General features: G+C 34.9%; 1 protein-coding gene across 1 annotated transcript in view; it reads right to left on the bottom strand.

Moving 5' to 3' along the window:
* The window catches only part of LOC134855155 (peptidyl-prolyl cis-trans isomerase A-like), a 442,729-nt gene that overhangs the window by 13,633 nt on the left and 407,719 nt on the right, over positions 1-21,377 (bottom strand). Inside the window, exon 5 of the mRNA XM_063871570.1 lies at positions 8,123-8,399. Within this exon, the coding sequence (XP_063727640.1) occupies positions 8,123-8,399 (277 nt within the window). The remainder of the gene's footprint in view (positions 1-8,122; positions 8,400-21,377) is intronic.

The raw sequence follows: 21,377 nt of genomic DNA, 5'->3' as shown, positions 1-21,377 counted from the left end.
CATATTGATAGCAAGAGTGTTTTCAGTATCACTTTCTGAATCTGATGATGTACAGTTTATTTGATTGAGTTGTAACGTATCAGTTACTGTGTCATCAATACCTGGGGGGTCTGATGTTGTTTCTGGGTTAGCTTGTACTTGATTGATTTGTCTTTGATGTTTAGGTGTACTGCTTCTATGACGATTATTAGAGTTATTATAGTGATTATTATTCCGGTGTGGTGATTGGGAATAATTTCTATAACGATTATTATAACTTGGGTGTCGATTTTGTGAATTATTTCGCGATCTGTTTTGGTAATTATTGTTTGGTCTGTTATAGTTCGATCTATTATATGAGTTATTCCTTGATCGATTGTTCGGGTAATTCTGGTTTCGGTTGTTTGAATAACTTCTATTTCTATTATAGGAGTAGTTTCTATTCCTATTGTATGATGAATTTCGTGATTGGTTGTTTGGATAGTAGTTATTTCTTGATTGGGAATTAGATCTAGAAACAAATCGTTGTGTGTTTGAATTTGATCTGGAGTAGTTATTTCTACTATTTGGTCTATTGTAGTGATTTTGTGATGAGTTTTGTGTATTTCTTCGTTCTGGTGATCTTCCTCTATAACTTGAGTTATATGGGGATTGATTTCTTGTATAACTTGTATTGTTCGGAAGTGGTTTTCCTGAACTGTTGTTGCTGTATACATTTTTGTTTGGTAGATTTTGATCTTTTTTCATATATTGATAGAATGATTTATTTGGTTCTTTGTATTTTTGAGGTTTATTTTGACTATCTTGCTGTTTTTGTCTACATTCGGAAATACTATGTCCGTATCGGCGGCAATAATTACACCATTTTTTGAAAGATGGTTTGCCTTTAAAGTTTGGGTTCTTTTCGTAGATATTGAGTATTTCAGTGATTTTTTCAACGAGGTCTGTCTCTGATTCCTGTATATTATTAATATTAGTGGGAGTCGTTTCAATTCTGTTAACGTATTGTAATTTCAGATTTTCCGTTTCTTCTAGTTTCATCGTGATTTCTGCTTGTTCTAATTTGTCTACTAGTTTTCGAAAATCTAAATCGGGTTCTCGAATTGAAGAAGGATGGGATGCTCTCTTTTTTATTGCTATTTTCCTTAATTGTGGTGTTAAGGTCATCATTAAGATTTCTGTCATCTTTGTGTTTTTATAGTCATGTGTATTTAGTGAGTATGCTTTTCGAACTAGTGTTTCGATTCGTACTGCTATTTGCTTGATGGTTTCGTTTGGTAATCTGCGAATTTCATTACATAAAACTCTTTGTTGTTGTTTGTTTCTTTCGGAGTCAAACATTTTTGAAAATTCTTGTGTAAATCTTTTCCAGTTTGATTTTATTTCTAGAGGTAGTATTGAAAACCATTTTTGGGCTGCGCCATCTAAGGTTGTTTGTATTAACGCTGTGCGTCGATGTATCCAATTTTGATGTAGTGGCGTATTTATTGGTTCAGGTCCAATATTTAAAATCAGGTTTGCTGTTACTGCATTTAAATAATCTTCTACAGAGTATTCAGGGTCTGTTCCTGTGAAAACCATTAAAGGTTTGTTTGATGTTATTGATGATCCACCCATAAGGTATGGATTCATTGTCATTTGTAATGATTCTGCTGCATTTGGCATTTGAGAAAAATTTGAAAGTTGTTTTCTTGTTATTTCATGTTGTTGGAGATAATATGGGAGTGGTATTTCATTTTGCATTTGTGATGCTTGATACGAGTGTGCAGTCATTGGATTTTGTTGTTGAATTGGTTGAAAAGATTGTGTATTAATTGGATTTTGTTGTTGAATTGGTTGTTGATGTTGTGCATCTATTGATTGTGGAGAAAAATTTCTATGATTTGTACGTGTTCTCTGTATTCCTTGTCTACGATATTCTTGAGTATTTGGTGCAAATATATCTGGTTGTAAGAAATCGTCATCTGAGGATAAATAATCCATTTGATAAGATGTTTGTTTTTTATTTTTATTCTGTTGAAAAAATGGGTAATTTTCACTGCGATCCTGTGGAGGATTTGGTTGAAAATTTTTGGAATTATATTGGGCCGTTGGGTTATCCCAGTTTCGAGGTTTTGTATATTGATTAAAATTCCTTTGTGGTTGATAATTTGTTTTTGATGGATGTGTATAATTATAATTATGGTCTGCAAAGTTGTTTTTAGTGAATGTTTTGCGTGTTTTTGATGGTATTGTCATGGGTCTGTATGTTTGGTAATCCATATGGGAATATTTTGGAGCAACCGAAGGTTTAACGGTTGATTGTAAGGTTACCTGTGTTTGTGAAGGGTTTGTATTTCTTGGTGTTGTTAAATTTGGGCGTATTGGTGAAATACTTTGTTGTGTAGTTGTTGTGTGTACAATTTCTTCATTTATGAAGTGTGATGGTGTCTGGATATCTTGTTGAGTAAGATTCCTAGTTCCATTGAGGTTTTCGTTGTGTATGACTGTCGAGTTTAAACTATTATTTTGTGTATCGGGTAAAAATGTATTATAGTTTAATGGTGTTGCATCAATTGTTAATGGTATTACTCTTACATAATCTCTTATGTAAGATATTGTACCTATTGCTTGACTTGAGATTGATTGTGGAAAGCTTATAAATGCGTGATGAGACCATTCGGGGTCCCAAACATAATCTGATTGTTCTGTGATAGCGGTATCATCGTTCGAATTTTGGGGTCTAAAATTTTTTCTTGCTTGTGCAATTAAATCAATATTGTGTGTGAAATAATCTATTATGAACCATGCTAAAATTTTTTGTAGATCGTGTTTGGTATGTTGTGAAACGTCATCTTTCGTGAAATTTTCTTTAATGATGTTTAAATAACTAGAGAGTAGTGTAATTTCATGTCGTACTTTCAAATGTTTAGATGTTTCTGTCGGTGAGACATTTGTTAGTGGGATTTCGTTTTCTAATATCGAAATATAACTATATATTATTGCGAAAACTTCATTGGTGAATATGGAGTTTGCTCTTTGTGAGTTATGATATTGGATGCTTTTTATATATTCTGAAAAAACTTTTGAAAATTCTAAATCAAGATCGTCTGTTTGAATAGTATATGTTCTATTATTATGGTTTGGGGAAGTGAATTCTATGGAGTAGATTCCATACTGTTGTGTTATGTTGCATATATCTTTTAAGTAGTGATCTATGATTTGTCTTTTGATTTTTACATCGGGGAACTCTGTTTTACATGGACTGATTCCGGGTTCAAATAAATTTACGAGTAAATTTTGACAAAATATGTGTTGTCCTCTATCAGTATCTGCGTCTACTATAAAAGGAAAGATTTCATCATCATCTGGAGTTTCTTCACCTGGGGTGTGCGTTGAACTCATTTTTTCGTTCGATTACTGTTAATATGTAATTATTAATGTGTCGAATTGGTTGATTCCAATTGTATAAATGTACTGGTTTGTGTTTGTACTGCTTTTTTATTCTTCTTTTTCCTCTTTGTGATGAATTTGAAGTTGTTTCTGAGTCAGAGAAATATAATTGATCGTGAAGTGGGCAATTTTTATCTATTGATTCTTTTAGTTTGTAAAGTTCGTCTAAACTGTTGGTTTCTGATTCTGAAAATGCGTTTCGATTTTTTGAAAATCTTTTTCGTGTTATTTGTCTTTGTTTAGTTATTATTTTTCTCTTTAGTGTTTGTCGTTTTGTTCGAATGTATCCAACTGTTTGTGTATGAGGTGTGATTACAAGGTCGTATTTTTTGTTATCTATTTCACAATTGTGTAAAATGATTGTTTGTTTATTTCCTTGGTTTTTAAATGACATAAGGTTTAGAATGACGGATGCAAAGGGTTGTTAAATGATTTCTATTTTCTTAAACTGTTAGTTCTTACGATTTTTTGGTTAGCTTAACCTGGGTCTATTTGTTCAGGGTTGGAGAGAAAAGTATATCGATTCCGAAGAATGATTTTTACTTTCTCGTGACTAGTATAAGCTAAGGTGTTAACTTACTTAATCTTACTTAGGGGTAGTGATTGTGTTCAAGGGTTGGAGAATAGTAAATCGATCCACAAGGTTCAGGTATAATTAGAACGCGAGTAGTTCGTTAGATACTATTTTAAACTTACGAAGTCTAAGATTTATCCTGGGTCTGGTAAGAGGGGGGGTCAAGTGAAGGATGAATAACCGAAGTTCTTCACTGTTTATCCTAATTTGAATGATTAGTTTTGTTTTAAAAATTTCTATTAGTCTTGGGTCTTTAGAAAGGGTTGGGTAGTGAATCGACGTTTGAGGTCGTTAGACACTAATTAAGTGGGTGGGGGAGAACAAAGTTGTTCTGTTTGATCCAAGGATAAGCCTTGATGATCAAATTTAAAATTTAATTAAGTAGAAAATGATTTAAGATCCAAGGATAAGCCTTGATGATCTGGTTTTAAAATTAAGTGAATTTAAGTTTTAATAAAGTTTTAAATGTGTGTAAAGGAAAGATTTAGTGTTTTATGATGTTAGTGAGTTGATGATTGCTGTTATGTTTTAGATGATGAAGCTGGAACAACAGGATGATTTATGATTACTAACCATTTATTGTCATGCTACTAATTTTTATTTTTGTTTTCCAATAAATATTTTTCAAACATGTTTTGTATAATACTGCAGAGTTTTAGGGAAACGATCTTAGATCTTTTTATCAATCGTTATTGTATAATATTAATTTTGTTTAGCGCCTTAAATGATTTTGAAGAGTAACTTCAAGGTTTTATGTTTGCAAATGGAAATCTAAATTCATTGCAAGTAGTATTCGAAATATAAAAGTTTGTTCTGGCTTTTGCCGAACTATCATATAACTATACGGCAAGTTTCTACTTTGTCGTATGTCGTCTTTGGTTCGAGGTCTTCTTCCAATTCCGGGTAGTTCTATTATGGTTCGGAATATTGGCTCTGATCTATTGAGTCGGAGAGACATTTCAATTAAATTATTGTCGTATAACATTTTGTAAATGTTTTTGTCTAATTTCTAATCTATTTTTGGTTAATTCTAATCTAGTAAGGTCTTGTTCGAGACTTATGGTCGCACCAGATGAGTTAGGACCGAAGTGTAACTCATAGAGTAATTTCGGATAGGGTACACCGTCTGCTCGTCACGCTATCTTATTTTCGGCCGGATAGATTCGTGCAACTTCTTAGTCTAATACCGATCCTAATCTTACTCTTATACTATCTAGTCTCAGGTTGTTTAACTAGTCTCTGCTAGGCTCAATAGATCTAGGGTATACTGGTTTATTGCGGCTGCTGAAGTGCTCGGGAGAGTCCAACTAATTTCTAAGTTAAATTCAAATCTCTCTGGTGCTGAAATTACAAGTAACTTCAGCACTTACAAATAAGTGGGTTGTTAGTTAGATGGATCATGATTGGTTAATATTAAATACTTTACATTGGTAAAACATTTAATTTATCCAATCATAAAATATAGTTTAGATCAGGTTCCAAATTGGTGGTAACCAGTAGCGTACCGAGATCGTGGGGAAAGGGGGGAAGGGTGGCTTGCGAGCATCTTAATTCAATTCAGTTTGCCAAATTGTTCCAAGGGTACAATTTTACTATGTCTAATTTTGATTATTCAATCTTAAAATTGTTCTGCAAAAAATTCAAGTTCCCATCATCAAATATTCAATACTGTGTTCAAAAATTTACCATAAGTTTCCGTAATAACGCCACAAACACTTAGAAGATTACCGATACAAGATATATGTAGACCAACTTGGATTAAAACACATTCAGGGCAAAAGTGTTTTAAATTGGCCGCAAAAGCGCATTTTTTCCTCAAACTTATAACTTCAGAAAAAATCGGCCTCGCAAATTTAGATAAATAGACTGATACATAGACAGAAAAAATTTAATGTGACCCTTGAGTAATTTTGTAGTGCAATTGAATACATGCTAATAACTCATGGACCGTTTCAGGGCGCGAGCGGGAATCAGTGTCCTTGGCTTCTTTCTATTTGAACTTGTTCACTATTTCGTGCTTTCAATCTGCGTCGCAATTATTGCGATTTACCTGAAATATCTTGGATTTGAAACCTGACAGACTGCTCCACACTTTCTCGTGTTACCAAATGTGCCAATCACATTAAGTTTATTATAAAAAGCATATCTTCATTATCAATTGATATGAACAATCGAAGATAGATTTTTAAATGAAAAATAGTCTGTAGGGCTGATCCACTCAAACCCCTGCGGGGACGCGAAACAGCCTAATATAATTGTCCTAATTTAATCAATTGAGAAACATTGCAGACATTTTTATTCAAATGAAATCGGTAATTTCAAATCGATCAAGTAAAAAAAAACCTCGACCAAAATACCAGACGAGTCAGTTCGAGTCCCGGAAAGAAGACGCTTTTCCGGGACTCGAACTGACTCGTCTGGTATTTTGATCAAATATTTAACCATTTCACTAACTGTTGCTGGCGAGGACCCACTTGATGACAGTCAAGAAAAGAGTTGAAAATGAGGCTGTTTTTTGTGACAGTTCATTGAAATAATCAACTGGACAAAAGTAGTAAAACAAAAGAAATCAGAAAAGTTTAACTGAGCAGTCTCAAATCTATTTTCAACAAAATTGAACAATCAACTAAGTGATACCAGTGGAAACCGAAGTAAATAATTTTTTAGCTAAACTTCTCATTTCAAATCAAACGGAAATGTTAAAACTAAATTTAGAAAAGATTTTTTTTCGGACAGAATCGAACCTGTTCACTCAGCTTGGTAGTGCGCGACAGATATTCTCGACCAACAACTTTTCTGATTAGAAAAAATGACCATATTTTGATATCTATGACTTTAGAAAATGAGCGAGCTAAGAAAATGAGAATGAGCAAGTTCCGATTGGGATTTAAACCTATTCATCCGGCGAGTGGGACAAACATATAAGCTGGGCTATGAAAGTATTAAATAAAAAACACTAGAAATTTTTCAAAATTTAAAACAATCTTCCTTTAACTCCCCGATTCTTCCGGGAAAAAAGTGGGATTTCTCTGAGGGAAGTGAATGGAAGGTGTCCCACTCTTTAACCCTACGATATTTAACCCCCTCTGTTTTTCCAGGTCAAAAGCATAACGTTAAAAACTCGTAGTGGCTCGTTAAAAGTGGATTGAACTCGCGCGCCCTGGTACGGAAGGTTGGCGAAAAACGCTGATCACGAAGTGATCAATCTTCCCCCCTTGAATTTAGGAGGGAGATGGTTCACATGCTTGAAAAAATTTTTTTTAGCTAATCAGATTTTAGCCTAGAACATGCAGGCTTTACGGCTTAAAATTGCCATTTAATTTTAGGTTGAAGATTGTTTAATTGGTGAATTATAACTTATACTACAATGATTCACAATTTTATTTTTAGCTTATTTTAGCTTGCCGTCAATTGTTAACTTATGTTACAAAAATCATAATGAACCCTACAAACCAAAACTAAGGCAAGAAACAATGGAGTAAATTAACATCCTCCAGAAATCCCCCCCCCCCCCGCAAAAAATACCAAAATTAGATCCTCAACCCCAGCGTTCCTTTTGAATTAAATTTTGTGAGCGCTGCCTGTAAAATAATCTTCTGGTAGACTGAACTCAGAACCAAGTTAACATCCTGCCCTTAATCAGCGTTGGGTGGGAGGATGTTAACTTGTATCCAGGCTTGTGGTAGTTACTTCTGCAAGGTAATTATTGAAGTTGTTTCGGACCAAGTTAACATCCTCCCACCCAAAGCCGTTTAGGGGGAGGATGTTTACTTACTCCGAAACTTACTACAATTATTTACTACTAAGATGAGATAGTTTGTTTGAATTTTAATGAAATTGAGCATGTATTGAAAAATATCATTCCAACAAAATTGACCATTCTTTGAACAGGGAAAACTCTGGTACACGATTGCATTACCCTTGCTAATCGCAAGGGTAAGACAAAACAATACTTTGATTTTTTGGCTCTATGAAACAAATCAAAAATTAGTGGCATACAGATAATTGACACTTTCCAGCTTCTTGGTGTGTAGTTTTTTAAAAAACGAAAACCGTGGCGGGAGTGAAAATGAAGATATTCCAGAGTTCAATCATAGAGGCACCATTTTTAAACTTTTAATCAAGAAATAAACTTGCCTGCATTTTTCGGCACAGAGATTTTTCATCAATTCGAAATATTTTCCCCTCAATTCCGGGTCAATAGCAATCAAACTCCCTTTGTCGAGTACAGCGCCAATTTCTATGCCATCATTCAGGAATCTAGACGAAAACTGGAACAAATCTCCGTTGAACATCTGGATTCTTCCGTCTAGACTTTTGAATATTTTGCCGAAACTTTCAATTGAAGATTCGACCAAATTGAAGTTGTTTTCTTCTGACAGCAACTTTATTGCCTTTTCACTGAACTCCAGTCCTGAAATAAAATAAAATTTTGAAAATCGCAACTAAATTAAATAAAAGAAATTGTAATATCGACTTGCTAAATTCTCTTAATGCTTTTCTTGCCAGATCAATTGTAATTAGCTCATGATACTATGAACTTCTTGATGGTCTGTCTAAGGTTTTTTCAGACGCTTCCAAATTCGGTGGAAAAAAATAATAATTTGCAGTCCTTCAAAATTAGACACAATACTTTGCAGCGATTTTTTAAAATTAAGATAAAAAATAAATTGCACGAAGGTTTTGATCAACCTTACATAGCGCTTGGCAAAAAGTAAACTACAGCTCTCATTTTGGTCTTTTCAATCGTGATTAAAAGCTAATTTAATTGAATTGAGACTAAACTTTATTTACACTAGCGTGTAAAGCACCTCCGTTGCTTCGAACTTTTAACAACTCATAAAAACCGCATATACTGGAAATAAGATCTGCATCCTTTGAGTGTACTCTGACAGCACCCAATTACAGCACCCAAGTTTTTTATTCAAGTTTTTTTATACAAGTTTTGAAAAACCAAAAAATTTTTATGCAATATTATATAAGTTCTTTAAAAATAACGTTAAATGAACTAAGAAACGTCACATCTCGGAAAGTAAAAGCAATTAAGCAGTCGCATTTAAACGCAAGATTTTCAGTTTGAGAAACTTTAAACTGAAGCCTTCTTAAAAAGATATTTTTCTGAAAACCAGCAAAAACGTCACACCTCAAAAACTACCAAGAATTGAGTCATATTTGAGGGCAAGACTCAAACCCCTGAGATTACTCTGACAGTCCCCACTACAGAGTTGGGAACTTAAAACTAAAAAAAAAATTAATATTAAGTTTTCTCAAATGTTTTTTTTTTGAGAAATTCTCAAGGTTTTGAGAAGACATATCTGGAGGCAATATTCGCAACTCCTGAGAGTACGCTAACAGAACCTCACTATAGAGATGTGAACTTCAAATTTTGTGAAAATCTTATATCTAAGTTCTTTGAAAAATTTTGAAAAAATTCTAAAAATCGAAAACAACGAGGATTTGAGCAGTCGTATTCAGAGGAAAAATTCGCAAACCCTGATATTACCCTCACAGTTTTCACCAACAGGATTGAGATTTAAAATTTAAGTTTTTTTGAAAATAAAAAATACCATATCTCAAAAACTACAAGAATTCGAGAAGTGAAATTTGGAGGCAAGATTGGCAACCCCTGAGAGTACCCTGACATCACCCAACTACAGGGTGAGAAATTCAAATGTTGAGAAATTTTTTAAAATTAAGTTTTCTAGCAAATTTGAAAAAATCTCGAAAATTGCCATATCTCGTAAACTAAAAGGATTTCGTTATTCATATAAGGAGACCAGAATCGCAACACCTGGAAAAACCCAGGCAGCGTCCCAGTTTTGGTTGCTAATTTCAAACTTGATGAAATAAACGTTGAATTTAAACTGGAAAATCGAAAAAAAATCTTAACCATTGCAATACACGATATAGCTTAAAAGAGCAAAATAATACGTTGAAAAAGCTTAAACATGGCGTGATAGTGAAGCCCGCATTTTTATATATCATAGATTGAAATACATTAAAACAAATATACATATTACCGTGTATCCCAACTCGTAGAAGTACTTAATCTCCACCGCTTTCCCGCACAGTGGGATAAACACAGCCCACTTCTTTTCATCTTCGTCTGGTAAAAAACGGGACTGAAACTGTGGTATGAATGGAACTAGTTCTGCCTTGTGGAAAATAGGTGTGTCTGACGAATTCCAAAGTTCACACCACTGGTCTAAATTTGACATGACAATCTGATATGAAACAGCACTTAGATTAGCGAAATATGTGCAAATAGCGCCGAATGCTTCGACTACAGTGAAAAAAAAAGAAAACGAGGAAGTAGGCGTTTCTTCGCAATCTTGTAAAATATTTAAACTCAGATACTAACAAAAATAAAGAGATAAATCAATTGTCACTTGCCATAAAATAAACAAAAACTTTGAACTCTATTGTTGTTCTGTTTTTATTCAGTAAATTTGGCAAATATATTTATTCTGTAAATTTATTTATTCTGTTTTTTAAACTGTTATTTATTCTGTAAATTTTAACCATGAACCAAATTTTGCTGATTGATCTCTATCATAAAATCACTAAAATCACTAACTTACAAAACTTATACTCAAATGATAAATAATTTTATGACAAAATTGGCAAGGTTCACTGTGCTTGTTCACTGAACATTTCAAAAATGAAACAGCCGGAAACCAAATCTGAGCGTGACAATCATATATAAGTGACAATCACCTCGTTCTTTAGCACTTAAACACGTCACCTTTGCTGTCAAACTTAGATTACGTTCACTTTGAACTAAGGCCATCTTATGAATGACGTTAATTATATTTTCTACACCAAAAAATTTGAAAGCATACTTGGACATGAAATTATTTACAATCATATCTCGATAATACGAAATAGTGTTTGGCAAGACTTCGTTATGCAGCTAAAAAAACGAAAACGAATTATTAAAACGAAATAAATTTAACAATCAAATGTCAAAAACATGAGCTTTAAGCCACTTGCGATGTATTACAAACAGTATGGCAAGTTTGTCGACAGAAAATGAGAACAAAGCAGCCAGTTCGAACAATTACTTTCACAAATGTCGGAAGAAAACTATATCTACCAAAGTTTCTAGTCAATGAAATTCAATTTAAGCAAAGAACGTGCCAAAACACAAACCAGAGTTATTAAGTTTTGAAACTCGATTGTTTAACCCCCACCCGACGAGATGAAACTCTATTTTCAACCTTCAATTGACGCATGATTAGATTAAGCTTATATGAAAGGAAGCGAATAACCTTTTAAGCGAATAGAAAGAAAATATAAAGACTCAAAACTAGAAAAATTACAAACCGAAAAGGTTTTGAGAAGACATATCTGGAGGCAATATTCGCAACTCCTGAGAGTACGCTAACAGAACCTCACTATAGAGATGTGAACTTCAAATTTTGTGAAAATCTTATATCTAAGTTCTTTGAAAAATTTTGAAAAAATTCTAAAAATCGAAAACAACGAGGATTTGAGCAGTCGTATTCAGAGGAAAAATTCGCAAACCCTGATATTACCCTCACAGTTTTCACCAACAGGATTGAGATTTAAAATTTAAGTTTTTTTGAAAATAAAAAATGCCATATCTCAAAAACTACAAGAATTCGAGAAGTGAAATTTGGAGGCAAGATTGGCAACCCCTGAGAGTACCCTGACATCACCCAACTACAGGGTGAGAAATTCAAATGTTGAGAAATTTTTTAAAATTAAGTTTTCTAGCAAATTTGAAAAAATCTCGAAAATTGCCATATCTCGTAAACTAAAAGGATTTCGTTATTCATATAAGGAGACCAGAATCGCAACACCTGGAAAAACCCAGGCAGCGTCCCAGTTTTGGTTGCTAATTTCAAACTTGATGAAACAAACGTTGAATTTAAACTGGAAAATCGAAAAAAAATCTTAACCATTGCAATACACGATATAGCTTAAGCGAGCAAAATTATACGTTGAAAAAGCTTAAACATGGCGTGATAGTGAAGCCCGCATTTTGATATATCATAGATTGAAATACATTAAAACAAATATACCTATTACCGTGTATCCCAACTCGTAGAAGTACTTAATCTCCACCGCTTTCCCGCACAGTGGGATAAACACAGCCCACTTCTTTTCATCTTCGTCTGGTAAAAAACGGGACTGAAACTGTGGTATGAATGGAACTAGTTCTGCCTTGTGGAAAATAGGTGTGTCTGACGAATTCCAAAGTTCACACCACTGGTCTAAATTTGACATGACAATCTGATATGAAACAGCACTTAGATTAGCGAAATATGTGCAAATAGCGCCGAATGCTTCGACTACAGTGAAAAAAAAAGAAAACGAGGAAGTAGGCGTTTCTTCGCAATCTTGTAAAATATTTAAACTCAGATACTAACAAAAATAAAGAGATAAATCAATTGTCACTTGCCATAAAATAAACAAAAACTTTGAACTCTATTGTTGTTCTGTTTTTATTCGGTAAATTTGGCAAATATATTTATTCTGTAAATTTATTTATTCTGTTTTTTAAACTGTTATTTATTCTGTAAATTTTAACCATGAACCAAATTTTGCTGATTGATCTCTATCATAAAATCACTAACTTACAAAACTTATACTGAAATGATAAATAATTTTATGACAAAATTGGCAAGGTTCACTGTGCTTGTTCACTGAACATTTCAAAAATGAAACAGCCGGAAACCAAATCTGAGCGTGACAATCATATATAAGTGACAATCACCTCGTTCTTTAGCACTTAAACACGTCACCTTTGCTGTCAAACTTAGATTACGTTCACTTTGAACTAAGGCCATCTTATGAATGACGTTAATTATATTTTCTACACCAAAAAATTTGAAAGCATACTTGGACATGAAATTATTTACAATCATATCTCGATAATACGAAATAGTGTTTGGCAAGACTTCGTTATGCAGCTAAAAAAACGAAAACGAATTATTAAAACGAAATAAATTTAACAATCAAATGTCAAAAACATGAGCTTTAAGCCACTTGCGATGTATTACAAACAGTATGGCAAGTTTGTCGACAGAAAATGAGAACAAAGCAACCAGTTCGAACAATTACTTTCACAAATGTCGGAAGAAAACTATATCTACCAAAGTTTCTAGTCAATGAAATTCAATTTAAGCAAAGAACGTGCCAAAACACAAACCAGAGTTATTAAGTTTTGAAACTCGATTGTTTAACCCCCACCCGACGAGATGAAACTCTATTTTCAACCTTCAATTGACGCATGATTAGATTAAGCTTATATGAAAGGAAGCGAATAACCTTTTAAGCGAATAGAAAGAAAATATAAAGACTCAAAACTAGAAAAATTACAAACCGAAAAGTAAATCGCAATGATTTTGGGATCTACTTAACAATCTCCATCTCCAGGAAAGGGGGAGCTTCTTAAGTAGACCACAATGATTGATTTTTCGACCAATCAGAATGCAGCAAAATTATAATTCTCAAAGGACAGCTCAGTGCTAATTTACTGTATTTATTTATAGGGGTGGAGAATCTTAGGTAGGTACCATAGGACGGGAGATTGTTAAGCAGATCCTGATTTTCAATTATATTAAAAGAAGCGTAAATCACTAGAAAGTTTCTTGCTGTGGTAAATAAACCGAAACCACAGTAAGCAGACAAACAGTCCGATAAAAAAAATTTGTACTAGAATCAATTACGAAGTCCAAAGAGCACTTTTATACTTCCATATTAAGTACGCTATCAAGATAAATGGTAGTTGAAACACTATTTACCAGTAATAAGCAGCAGCAGTTTAATTTTCCAAAAACTCGGCATGTGAGGAAAATGATTGGGTGATTCTTTAAGACAATTGATTAAACTGAGAAGGTAAATTCCCTCTTTAGTCTGCAAGCAAAACGAAATGTCAGAAAAAGTGCTGCAGGATAACAGTTTAAAAATGCAAATAGCAAGCTTTTTAACCAATGCGCTATCTATAAACTGCGAAAGGGGGGTCTTCAATAATCCAAACATCAATAAACGAGATAAAATACGTGCTACTAAAATGCCCTTTGCAGAAAAGCTAAATTGACGAGCGATAAGTTCTGCTAGTTGTGGTGAGAAATATAACTCGTGAAAAAGCAGGAGCGTTTGCTTGCACAATTAAGGAGTCAGTTGTTTTTCTGATGTTGTACGACCTATTCTCTAAGTCCAGTCCTTCATGATCCCAGCAAGAGGCAAAGCATATGATCCTCTTTTCCAAAACGCTCAAACCACACTTATGAAAACATGTGCCTATTAGCCGACAACAGAACAATCAAATTATCAATAATTGAGCAGCCACATGTTGTCTTGAAACCTACATAAATTAAGGAGTGCGGTCTGTATTCAGACAACCGCGTAATCATATTAGTCAGTAAGCAGACAAATACTGAATTAACCAATCAGAATCAAGATGGAAAAGCAAATTTAGGAAACAATTAATTATTTATTATTACTTTCTTCCTTGTCGTGATTCTGATTGGTTAATATAGTATTTGTCTGCTTATTGACGAGTATTAAAACGCAGTTGTCTAAATATGCTACGTAACCATAAACTAAATAGCAGTAAAAATCTTTTTCGGCAAAGTTCACCAATAGAATGTGTTGGTGTCTAATTGTGTCAAAGACTTTGTTGAACGAACAAAACTTGTTTAAGTATTAAAATTATCAAATATAGAATCACACAAATCACTTGGAAAAACTAAAGTTATGATTTGCACAAATATGGAGTCACTGATATCATCTTATAACTGACCATTTTCAAAGTTATACATCTGAATTCCGACTTAATTGCATCGATACAAATTCACATTCACTGTTCTTTTCCAGGCATTGATACCTCGCCAATTTTTGAAACTTTTGACCTTCTCGAAGGGCTTTTCGAACTTTCACACATGGTCTGCGATGCAGCATACTCGTTTTTGGCGACGTTCTTTTGCTCACCGTGATTGTCAAAGCTATTTCTGGCGTCTCTAGACTGGAAACATTGACAGTCTGAGAGCTGGCTTCGCGTTTAGCGCAGGAATCGACAGGCGAATTTAAACGGCACAAAGAGTTATAAAGCATATCAAAGCTACAGAAAACAAATGGCAAGCAGCAAATGATGAAACCTATAAACAAAAAACGATAATCCAGCATGGCGTGAACAAGTGAGAATTTCGCCAATTCTACAGTCCACAGTTCCTCAGAGTTATAAAGCATATCAAAGCTACAGAAAACAATTGGCAAGCAGCAAATGATGAAACCTATAAACGAAAAACGATAATCCAGCATGGCGTGAACAAGTGAGAATTTCGCCAATTCTACAGTCCACAGTTCCTCAGAGTTATAAAGCATATCAAAGCTACAGAAAACAAATGGCAAGCAGCAAATGATGAAACCTATAAACAAAAAACGATAATCCAGCATGGCGTGAACAAGTGAGAATTTCGCCAATTCTACAGTCCACAGTTCCTCAGAGTTATAAAGCATATCAAAGCTACAGAAAACAAATGGCAAGCAGCAAATGATGAAAGCTATAAACAAAAAACGATAATCCAGCATGGCGTGAACAAGTGAGAATTTCGCCAATTCTACAGTCCACAGTTCCTCAGAGTTATAAAGCATATCAAAGCTACAGAAAACAAATGGCAAGCAGCAAATGATGAAACCTATAAACAAAAAACGATAATCCAGCATGGCGTGAACAAGTGAGAATTTCGCCAATTCTACAGTCCACAGTTCCTCAGAGTTATAAAGCATATCAAAGCTACAGAAAACAAATGGCAAGCAGCAAATGATGAAAGCTATAAACAAAAAACGATAATCCAGCATGGCGTGAACAAGTGAGAATTTCGCCAATTCTACAGTCCACAGTTCCTCAGAGTTATAAAGCATATCAAAGCTACAGAAAACAAATGGCAAGCAGCAAATGATGAAACCTATAAACAAAAAACGATAATCCAGCATGGCGTGAACAAGTGAGAATTTCGCCAATTCTACAGTCCACAGTTCCTCAGAGTTTTAAAGCATATCAAAGCTACAGAAAACAAATGGCAAGCAGCAAATGATGAAACCTATAAACAAAAAACGATAATCCAGCATGGCGTGAACAAGTGAGAATTTCGCCAATTCTACAGTCCACAGTTCCTCGGAGTTATAAAGCATATCAAAGCTACAGAAAACAAATGGCAAGCAGCAAATGATGAAACCTATAAACAAAAAACGATAATCCAGCATGGCGTGAACAAGTGAGAATTTCGCCAATTCTACAGTCCACAGTTCCTCAGAGTTATAAAGCATATCAAAGCTACAGAAAACAAATGGCAAGCAGCAAATGATGAAACCTATAAACAAAAAACGATAATCCAGCATGGCGTGAACAAGTGAGAATTTCGCCAATTCTACAGTCCACAGTTCCTCAGAGTTATAAAGCATATCAAAGCTACAGAAAACAAATGGCAAGCAGCAAATGATGAAACCTATAAACAAAAAACGATAATCCAGCATGGCGTGAACAAGTGAGAATTTCGCCAATTCTACAGTCCACAGTTCCTCAGAGTTATAAAGCATATCAAAGCTACAGAAAACAAATGGCAAGCAGCAAAAGATGAAACCTATAAACAAAAAACGATAATCCAGCATGGCGTGAACAAGTGAGAATTTCGCCAATTCTACAGTCCACAGTTCCTCAGAGTTATAAAGCATATCAAAGCTACAGAAAACAAATGGCAAGCAGCAAATGATGAAACCTATAAACAAAAAACGATAATCCAGCATGGCGTGAACAAGTGAGAATTTCGCCAATTCTACAGTCCACAGTTCCTCAGAGTTATAAAGCATATCAAAGCTACAGAAAACAAATGGCAAGCAGCAAATGATGAAACCTATAAACAAAAAACGATAATCCAGCATGGCGTGAACAAGTGAGAATTTCGCCAATTCTACAGTCCACAGTTCCTCAGAGTTATAAAGCATATCAAAGCTACAGAAAACAAATGGCAAGCAGCAAATGATGAAACCTATAAACAAAAAACGATAATCCAGCATGGCGTGAACAAGTGAGAATTTCGCCAATTCTACAGTCCACAGTTCCTCAGAGTTATAAAGCATATCAAAGCTACAGAAAACAAATGGCAAGCAGCAAATGATGAAACCTATAAACAAAAAACGATAATCCAGCATGGCGTGAACAAGTGAGAATTTCGCCAATTCTACAGTCCACAGTTCCTCAGAGTTATAAAGCATATCAAAGCTACAGAAAACAAATGGCAAGCAGCAAATGATGAAACCTATAAACAAAAAACGATAATCCAGCATGGCGTGAACAAGTGAGAATTTCGCCAATTCTACAGTCCACAGTTCCTCAGAGTTATAAAGCATATCAAAGCTACAGAAAACAAATGGCAAGCAGCAAATGATGAAACCTATAAACAAAAAACGATAATCCAGCATGGCGTGAACAAGTGAGAATTTCGCCAATTCTACAGTCCACAGTTCCTCGGAGTTATAAAGCATATCAAAGCTACAGAAAACAAATGGCAAGCAGCAAATTATGAAACCTATAAACAAAAAACGATAATCCAGCATGGCGTGAACAAGTGAGAATTTCGCCAATTCTACAGTCCACAGTTCCTCAGAGTTATAAAGCATATCAAAGCTACAGAAAACAAATGGCAAGCAGCAAATGATGAAACCTATAAACAAAAAACGATAATCCAGCATGGCGTGAACAAGTGAGAATTTCGCCAATTCTACAGTCCACAGTTCCTCAGAGTTATAAAGCATATCAAAGCTACAGAAAACAAATGGCAAGCAGCAAATGATGAAACCTATTAACAAAAAACGATAATCCAGCATGGCGTGAACAAGTGAGAATTTCGCCAATTCTACAGTCCACAGTTCCTCAGAGTTATAAAGCATATCAAAGCTACAGAAAACAAATGGCAAGCAGCAAATGATGAAACCTATAAACAAAAAACGATAATCCAGCATCGCGTGAACAAGTGAGAATTTCGCCAATTCTACAGTCCACAGTTCCTCAGAGTTATAAAGCATATCAAAGCTACAGAAAACAAATGGCAAGCAGCAAATGATGAAAGCTATAAACAAAAAAAAAACGATAATCCAGCATGGCGTGAACAAGTGAGAATTTCGCCAATTCTACAGTCCACAGTTCCTCAGAGTTATAAAGCATATCAAAGCTACAGAAAACAAATGGCAAGCAGCAAATGATGAAACCTATAAACAAAAAATGATAATCCAGCATGGCGTGAACAAGTGAGAATTTCGCCAATTCTACAGTCCACAGTTCCTCAGAGTTATAAAGCATATCAAAGCTATAAAAAACAAATGGCAAGCAGCAAATGATGAAACCAATAAACAAAAAACGATAATCCAGCATGGCGTGAACAAGTGAGAATTTGGCCAATTCTACAGTCCACAGTTCCTCAGAGTTTAAAGCATATCAAAGCTACAGAAAACAAATGGCAAGCAGCAAATGATGAAACCTATGAACAAAAAACGATAATCCAGCATGGCGTAAACAAGTGAGAATTTCGCCAATTCTACAGTCCACAGTTCCTCAGAGTTATAAAGCATATCAAAGCTACAGAAAACAAATGGCAAGCAGCAAATGATGAAACCTATAAAAAAAAAACGATAATCCAGCATGGCGTGAACAAGTGAGAATTTCGCCAATTCTACAGTCCACAGTTCCTCAGAGTTATAAAGCATATCAAAGCTACAGAAAACAAATGGCAAGCAGCAAATGATGAAACCTATAAACAAAAAACGATAATCCAGCATGGCGTGAACAAGTGAGAGTTTCGCCAGTTCTACAGTCCACAGTTCCTCAGAGTTATAAAGCATATCAAAGCTACATAAAACAAATGGCAAGCAGCAAATGATGAAACCTATAAACAAAAAACGATAATCCAGCATGGCGTGAACAAGTGAGAATTTCGCCAATTCTACAGTCCACAGTTCCTCAGAGTTATAAAGCATATCAAAGCTACAGAAAACAAATGGCAAGCAGCAAATGATGAAACCTATAAACAAAAAACGATAATCCAGCATGGCGTGAACAAGTGAGAATTTCGCCAATTCTACAGTCCACAGTTCCTCAGAGTTATAAAGCATATCAAAGCTACAGAAAACAAATGGCAAGCAGCAAATGATGAAACCTATAAACAAAAAACGATAATCCAGCATGGCGTGAACAAGTGAGAATTTCGCCAATTCTACAGTCCACAGTTCCTCAGAGTTATAAAGCATATCAAAGTTACAGAAAACAAATGGCAAGCAGCAAATGATGAAACCTATAAGCAAAAAACGATAATCCAGCATGGCGTGAACAAGTGAGAATTTCGCCAATTCTACAGTCCACAGTTTCGCAGAGTTATAAAGCATATCAAAGCTACAGAAAACAAATGGCAAGCAGCAAATGATGAAACCTATAAACAAAAAACGATAATCCAGCATGGCGTGAACAAGTGAGAATTTCGCCAATTCTACAGTCCACAGTTCCTCAGAGTTATAAAGCATATCAAAGCTACAGAAAACAAATGGCAAGCAGCAAATGATGAAACCTATAAACAAAAAACGATAATTCAGCATGGCGTCAACAAGTGAGAATTTCGCCAATTCTACAGTCCACAGTTCCTCAGAGTTATAAAGCATATCAAAGCTACAGAAAACAAATGGCAAGCAGCAAATGATGAAAGCTATAAACAAAAAAAAAACGATAATCCAGCATGGCGTGAACAAGTGAGAATTTCGCCAATTCTACAGTCCACAGTTCCTCAGAGTTATAAAGCATATCAAAGCTACAGAAAACAAATGGCAAGCAGCAAATGATGAAACCTATAAACAAAAAACGATAATCCAGCATGGCGTGAACAAGTGAGAATTTCGCCAATTCTACAGTCCACAGTTCCTCAGAGTTATAAAGCATATCAAAGTTACAGAAAACAAATGGCAAGCAGCAAATGATGAAACCTATAAGCAAAAAACGATAATCCAGCATGGCGTGAACAAGTGAGAATTTCGCCAATTCTACAGTCCACAGTTTCGCAGAGTTATAAAGCATATCAAAGCTACAGAAAACAAATGGCAAGCAGCAAATGATGAAACCTATAAACAAAAAACGATAATCCAGCATGGCGTGAACAAGTGAGAATTTCGCCAATTCTACAGTCCACAGTTCCTCAGAGTTATAAAGCATATCAAAGCTACAGAAAACAAATGGCAAGCAGCAAATGATGAAACCTATAAACAAAAAACGATAATTCAGCATGGCGTCAACAAGTGAGAATTTCGCCAATTCTACAGTCCACAGTTCCTCAGAGTTATAAAGCATATCAAAGCTACAGAAAACAAATGGCAAGCAGCAAATGATGAAACCAATAAACAAAAAACGATAATCCAGCATGGCGTGAACAAGTGAGAATTTCGCCAATTCTACAGTCCACAGTTCCTCAGAGTTATAAAGCATATCAAAGCTACAGAAAACAAATGGCAAGCAGCAAATGATGAAACCTATAAACAAAAAACGATAATCCAGCATGGCGTGAACAAGTGAGAATTTCGCCAATTCTACAGTCCACAGTTCCTCAGAGTTATAAAGCATATCAAAGCTACAGAAAACAAATGGCAAGCAGCAAATGATGAAACCTATAAGCAAAAACGATAATCCAGCATGGCGTGAACAAGTGAGTGTTTCGCCAATTCTACAGTTCACAGTTCCTCAGTTATAAAGCATATCAAAGCTACAGAAAACAAATGGCAAGCAGCAAATGATGAAACCTATAAACAAAAAACGATAATCCAGCATGGCGTGAACAAGTGAGAATTTCGCCAATTCTACAGTCCACAGTTCCTCAGAGTTAAAGCATATCAAAGCTACAGAAAACAAATATCAAGCAGCAAATGATGAAACCTATAAACAAAAAACGATAATCCAGCATGGCGTGAACAAGTGAGAATTTCGCCAATTCTACAGTCCACAGTTCCTCAGAGTTATAAAGCATATCAAAGCTACAGAAAACAAATGGCAAGCAGCAAATGATGAAACCTATAAACAAAAAACGATAATCCAGCATGGCGTGAACAAGTGAGAATTTCGCCAATTCTACAGTCCACAGTTCCTCAGAGTTATAAAGCATATCAAAGCTACAGAAAACAAATGGCAAGCAGCAAATGATGAAACCTATAAACAAAAAACGATAATCCAGCATGGCGTGAACAAGTGAGAATTTCGCCAATTCTACAGTCCACAGTTCCTCAGAGTTATAAAGCATATCAAAGCTACAGAAAACAAATGGCAAGCAGCAAATGATGAAACCTAGAAACAAAAAACGATAATCCAGCATGGCGTGAACAAGTGAGAATTTCG

This window comes from Symsagittifera roscoffensis, chromosome 10 (genome assembly GCF_963678635.1).
Source record: "Symsagittifera roscoffensis chromosome 10, txSymRosc1.1, whole genome shotgun sequence".
Taxonomy (NCBI): domain Eukaryota; kingdom Metazoa; phylum Xenacoelomorpha; order Acoela; family Convolutidae; genus Symsagittifera; species Symsagittifera roscoffensis.
The sequence above is the reverse complement of the archived record's forward strand: the minus strand, read 5'-3'. Positions and strand labels throughout refer to the sequence as shown.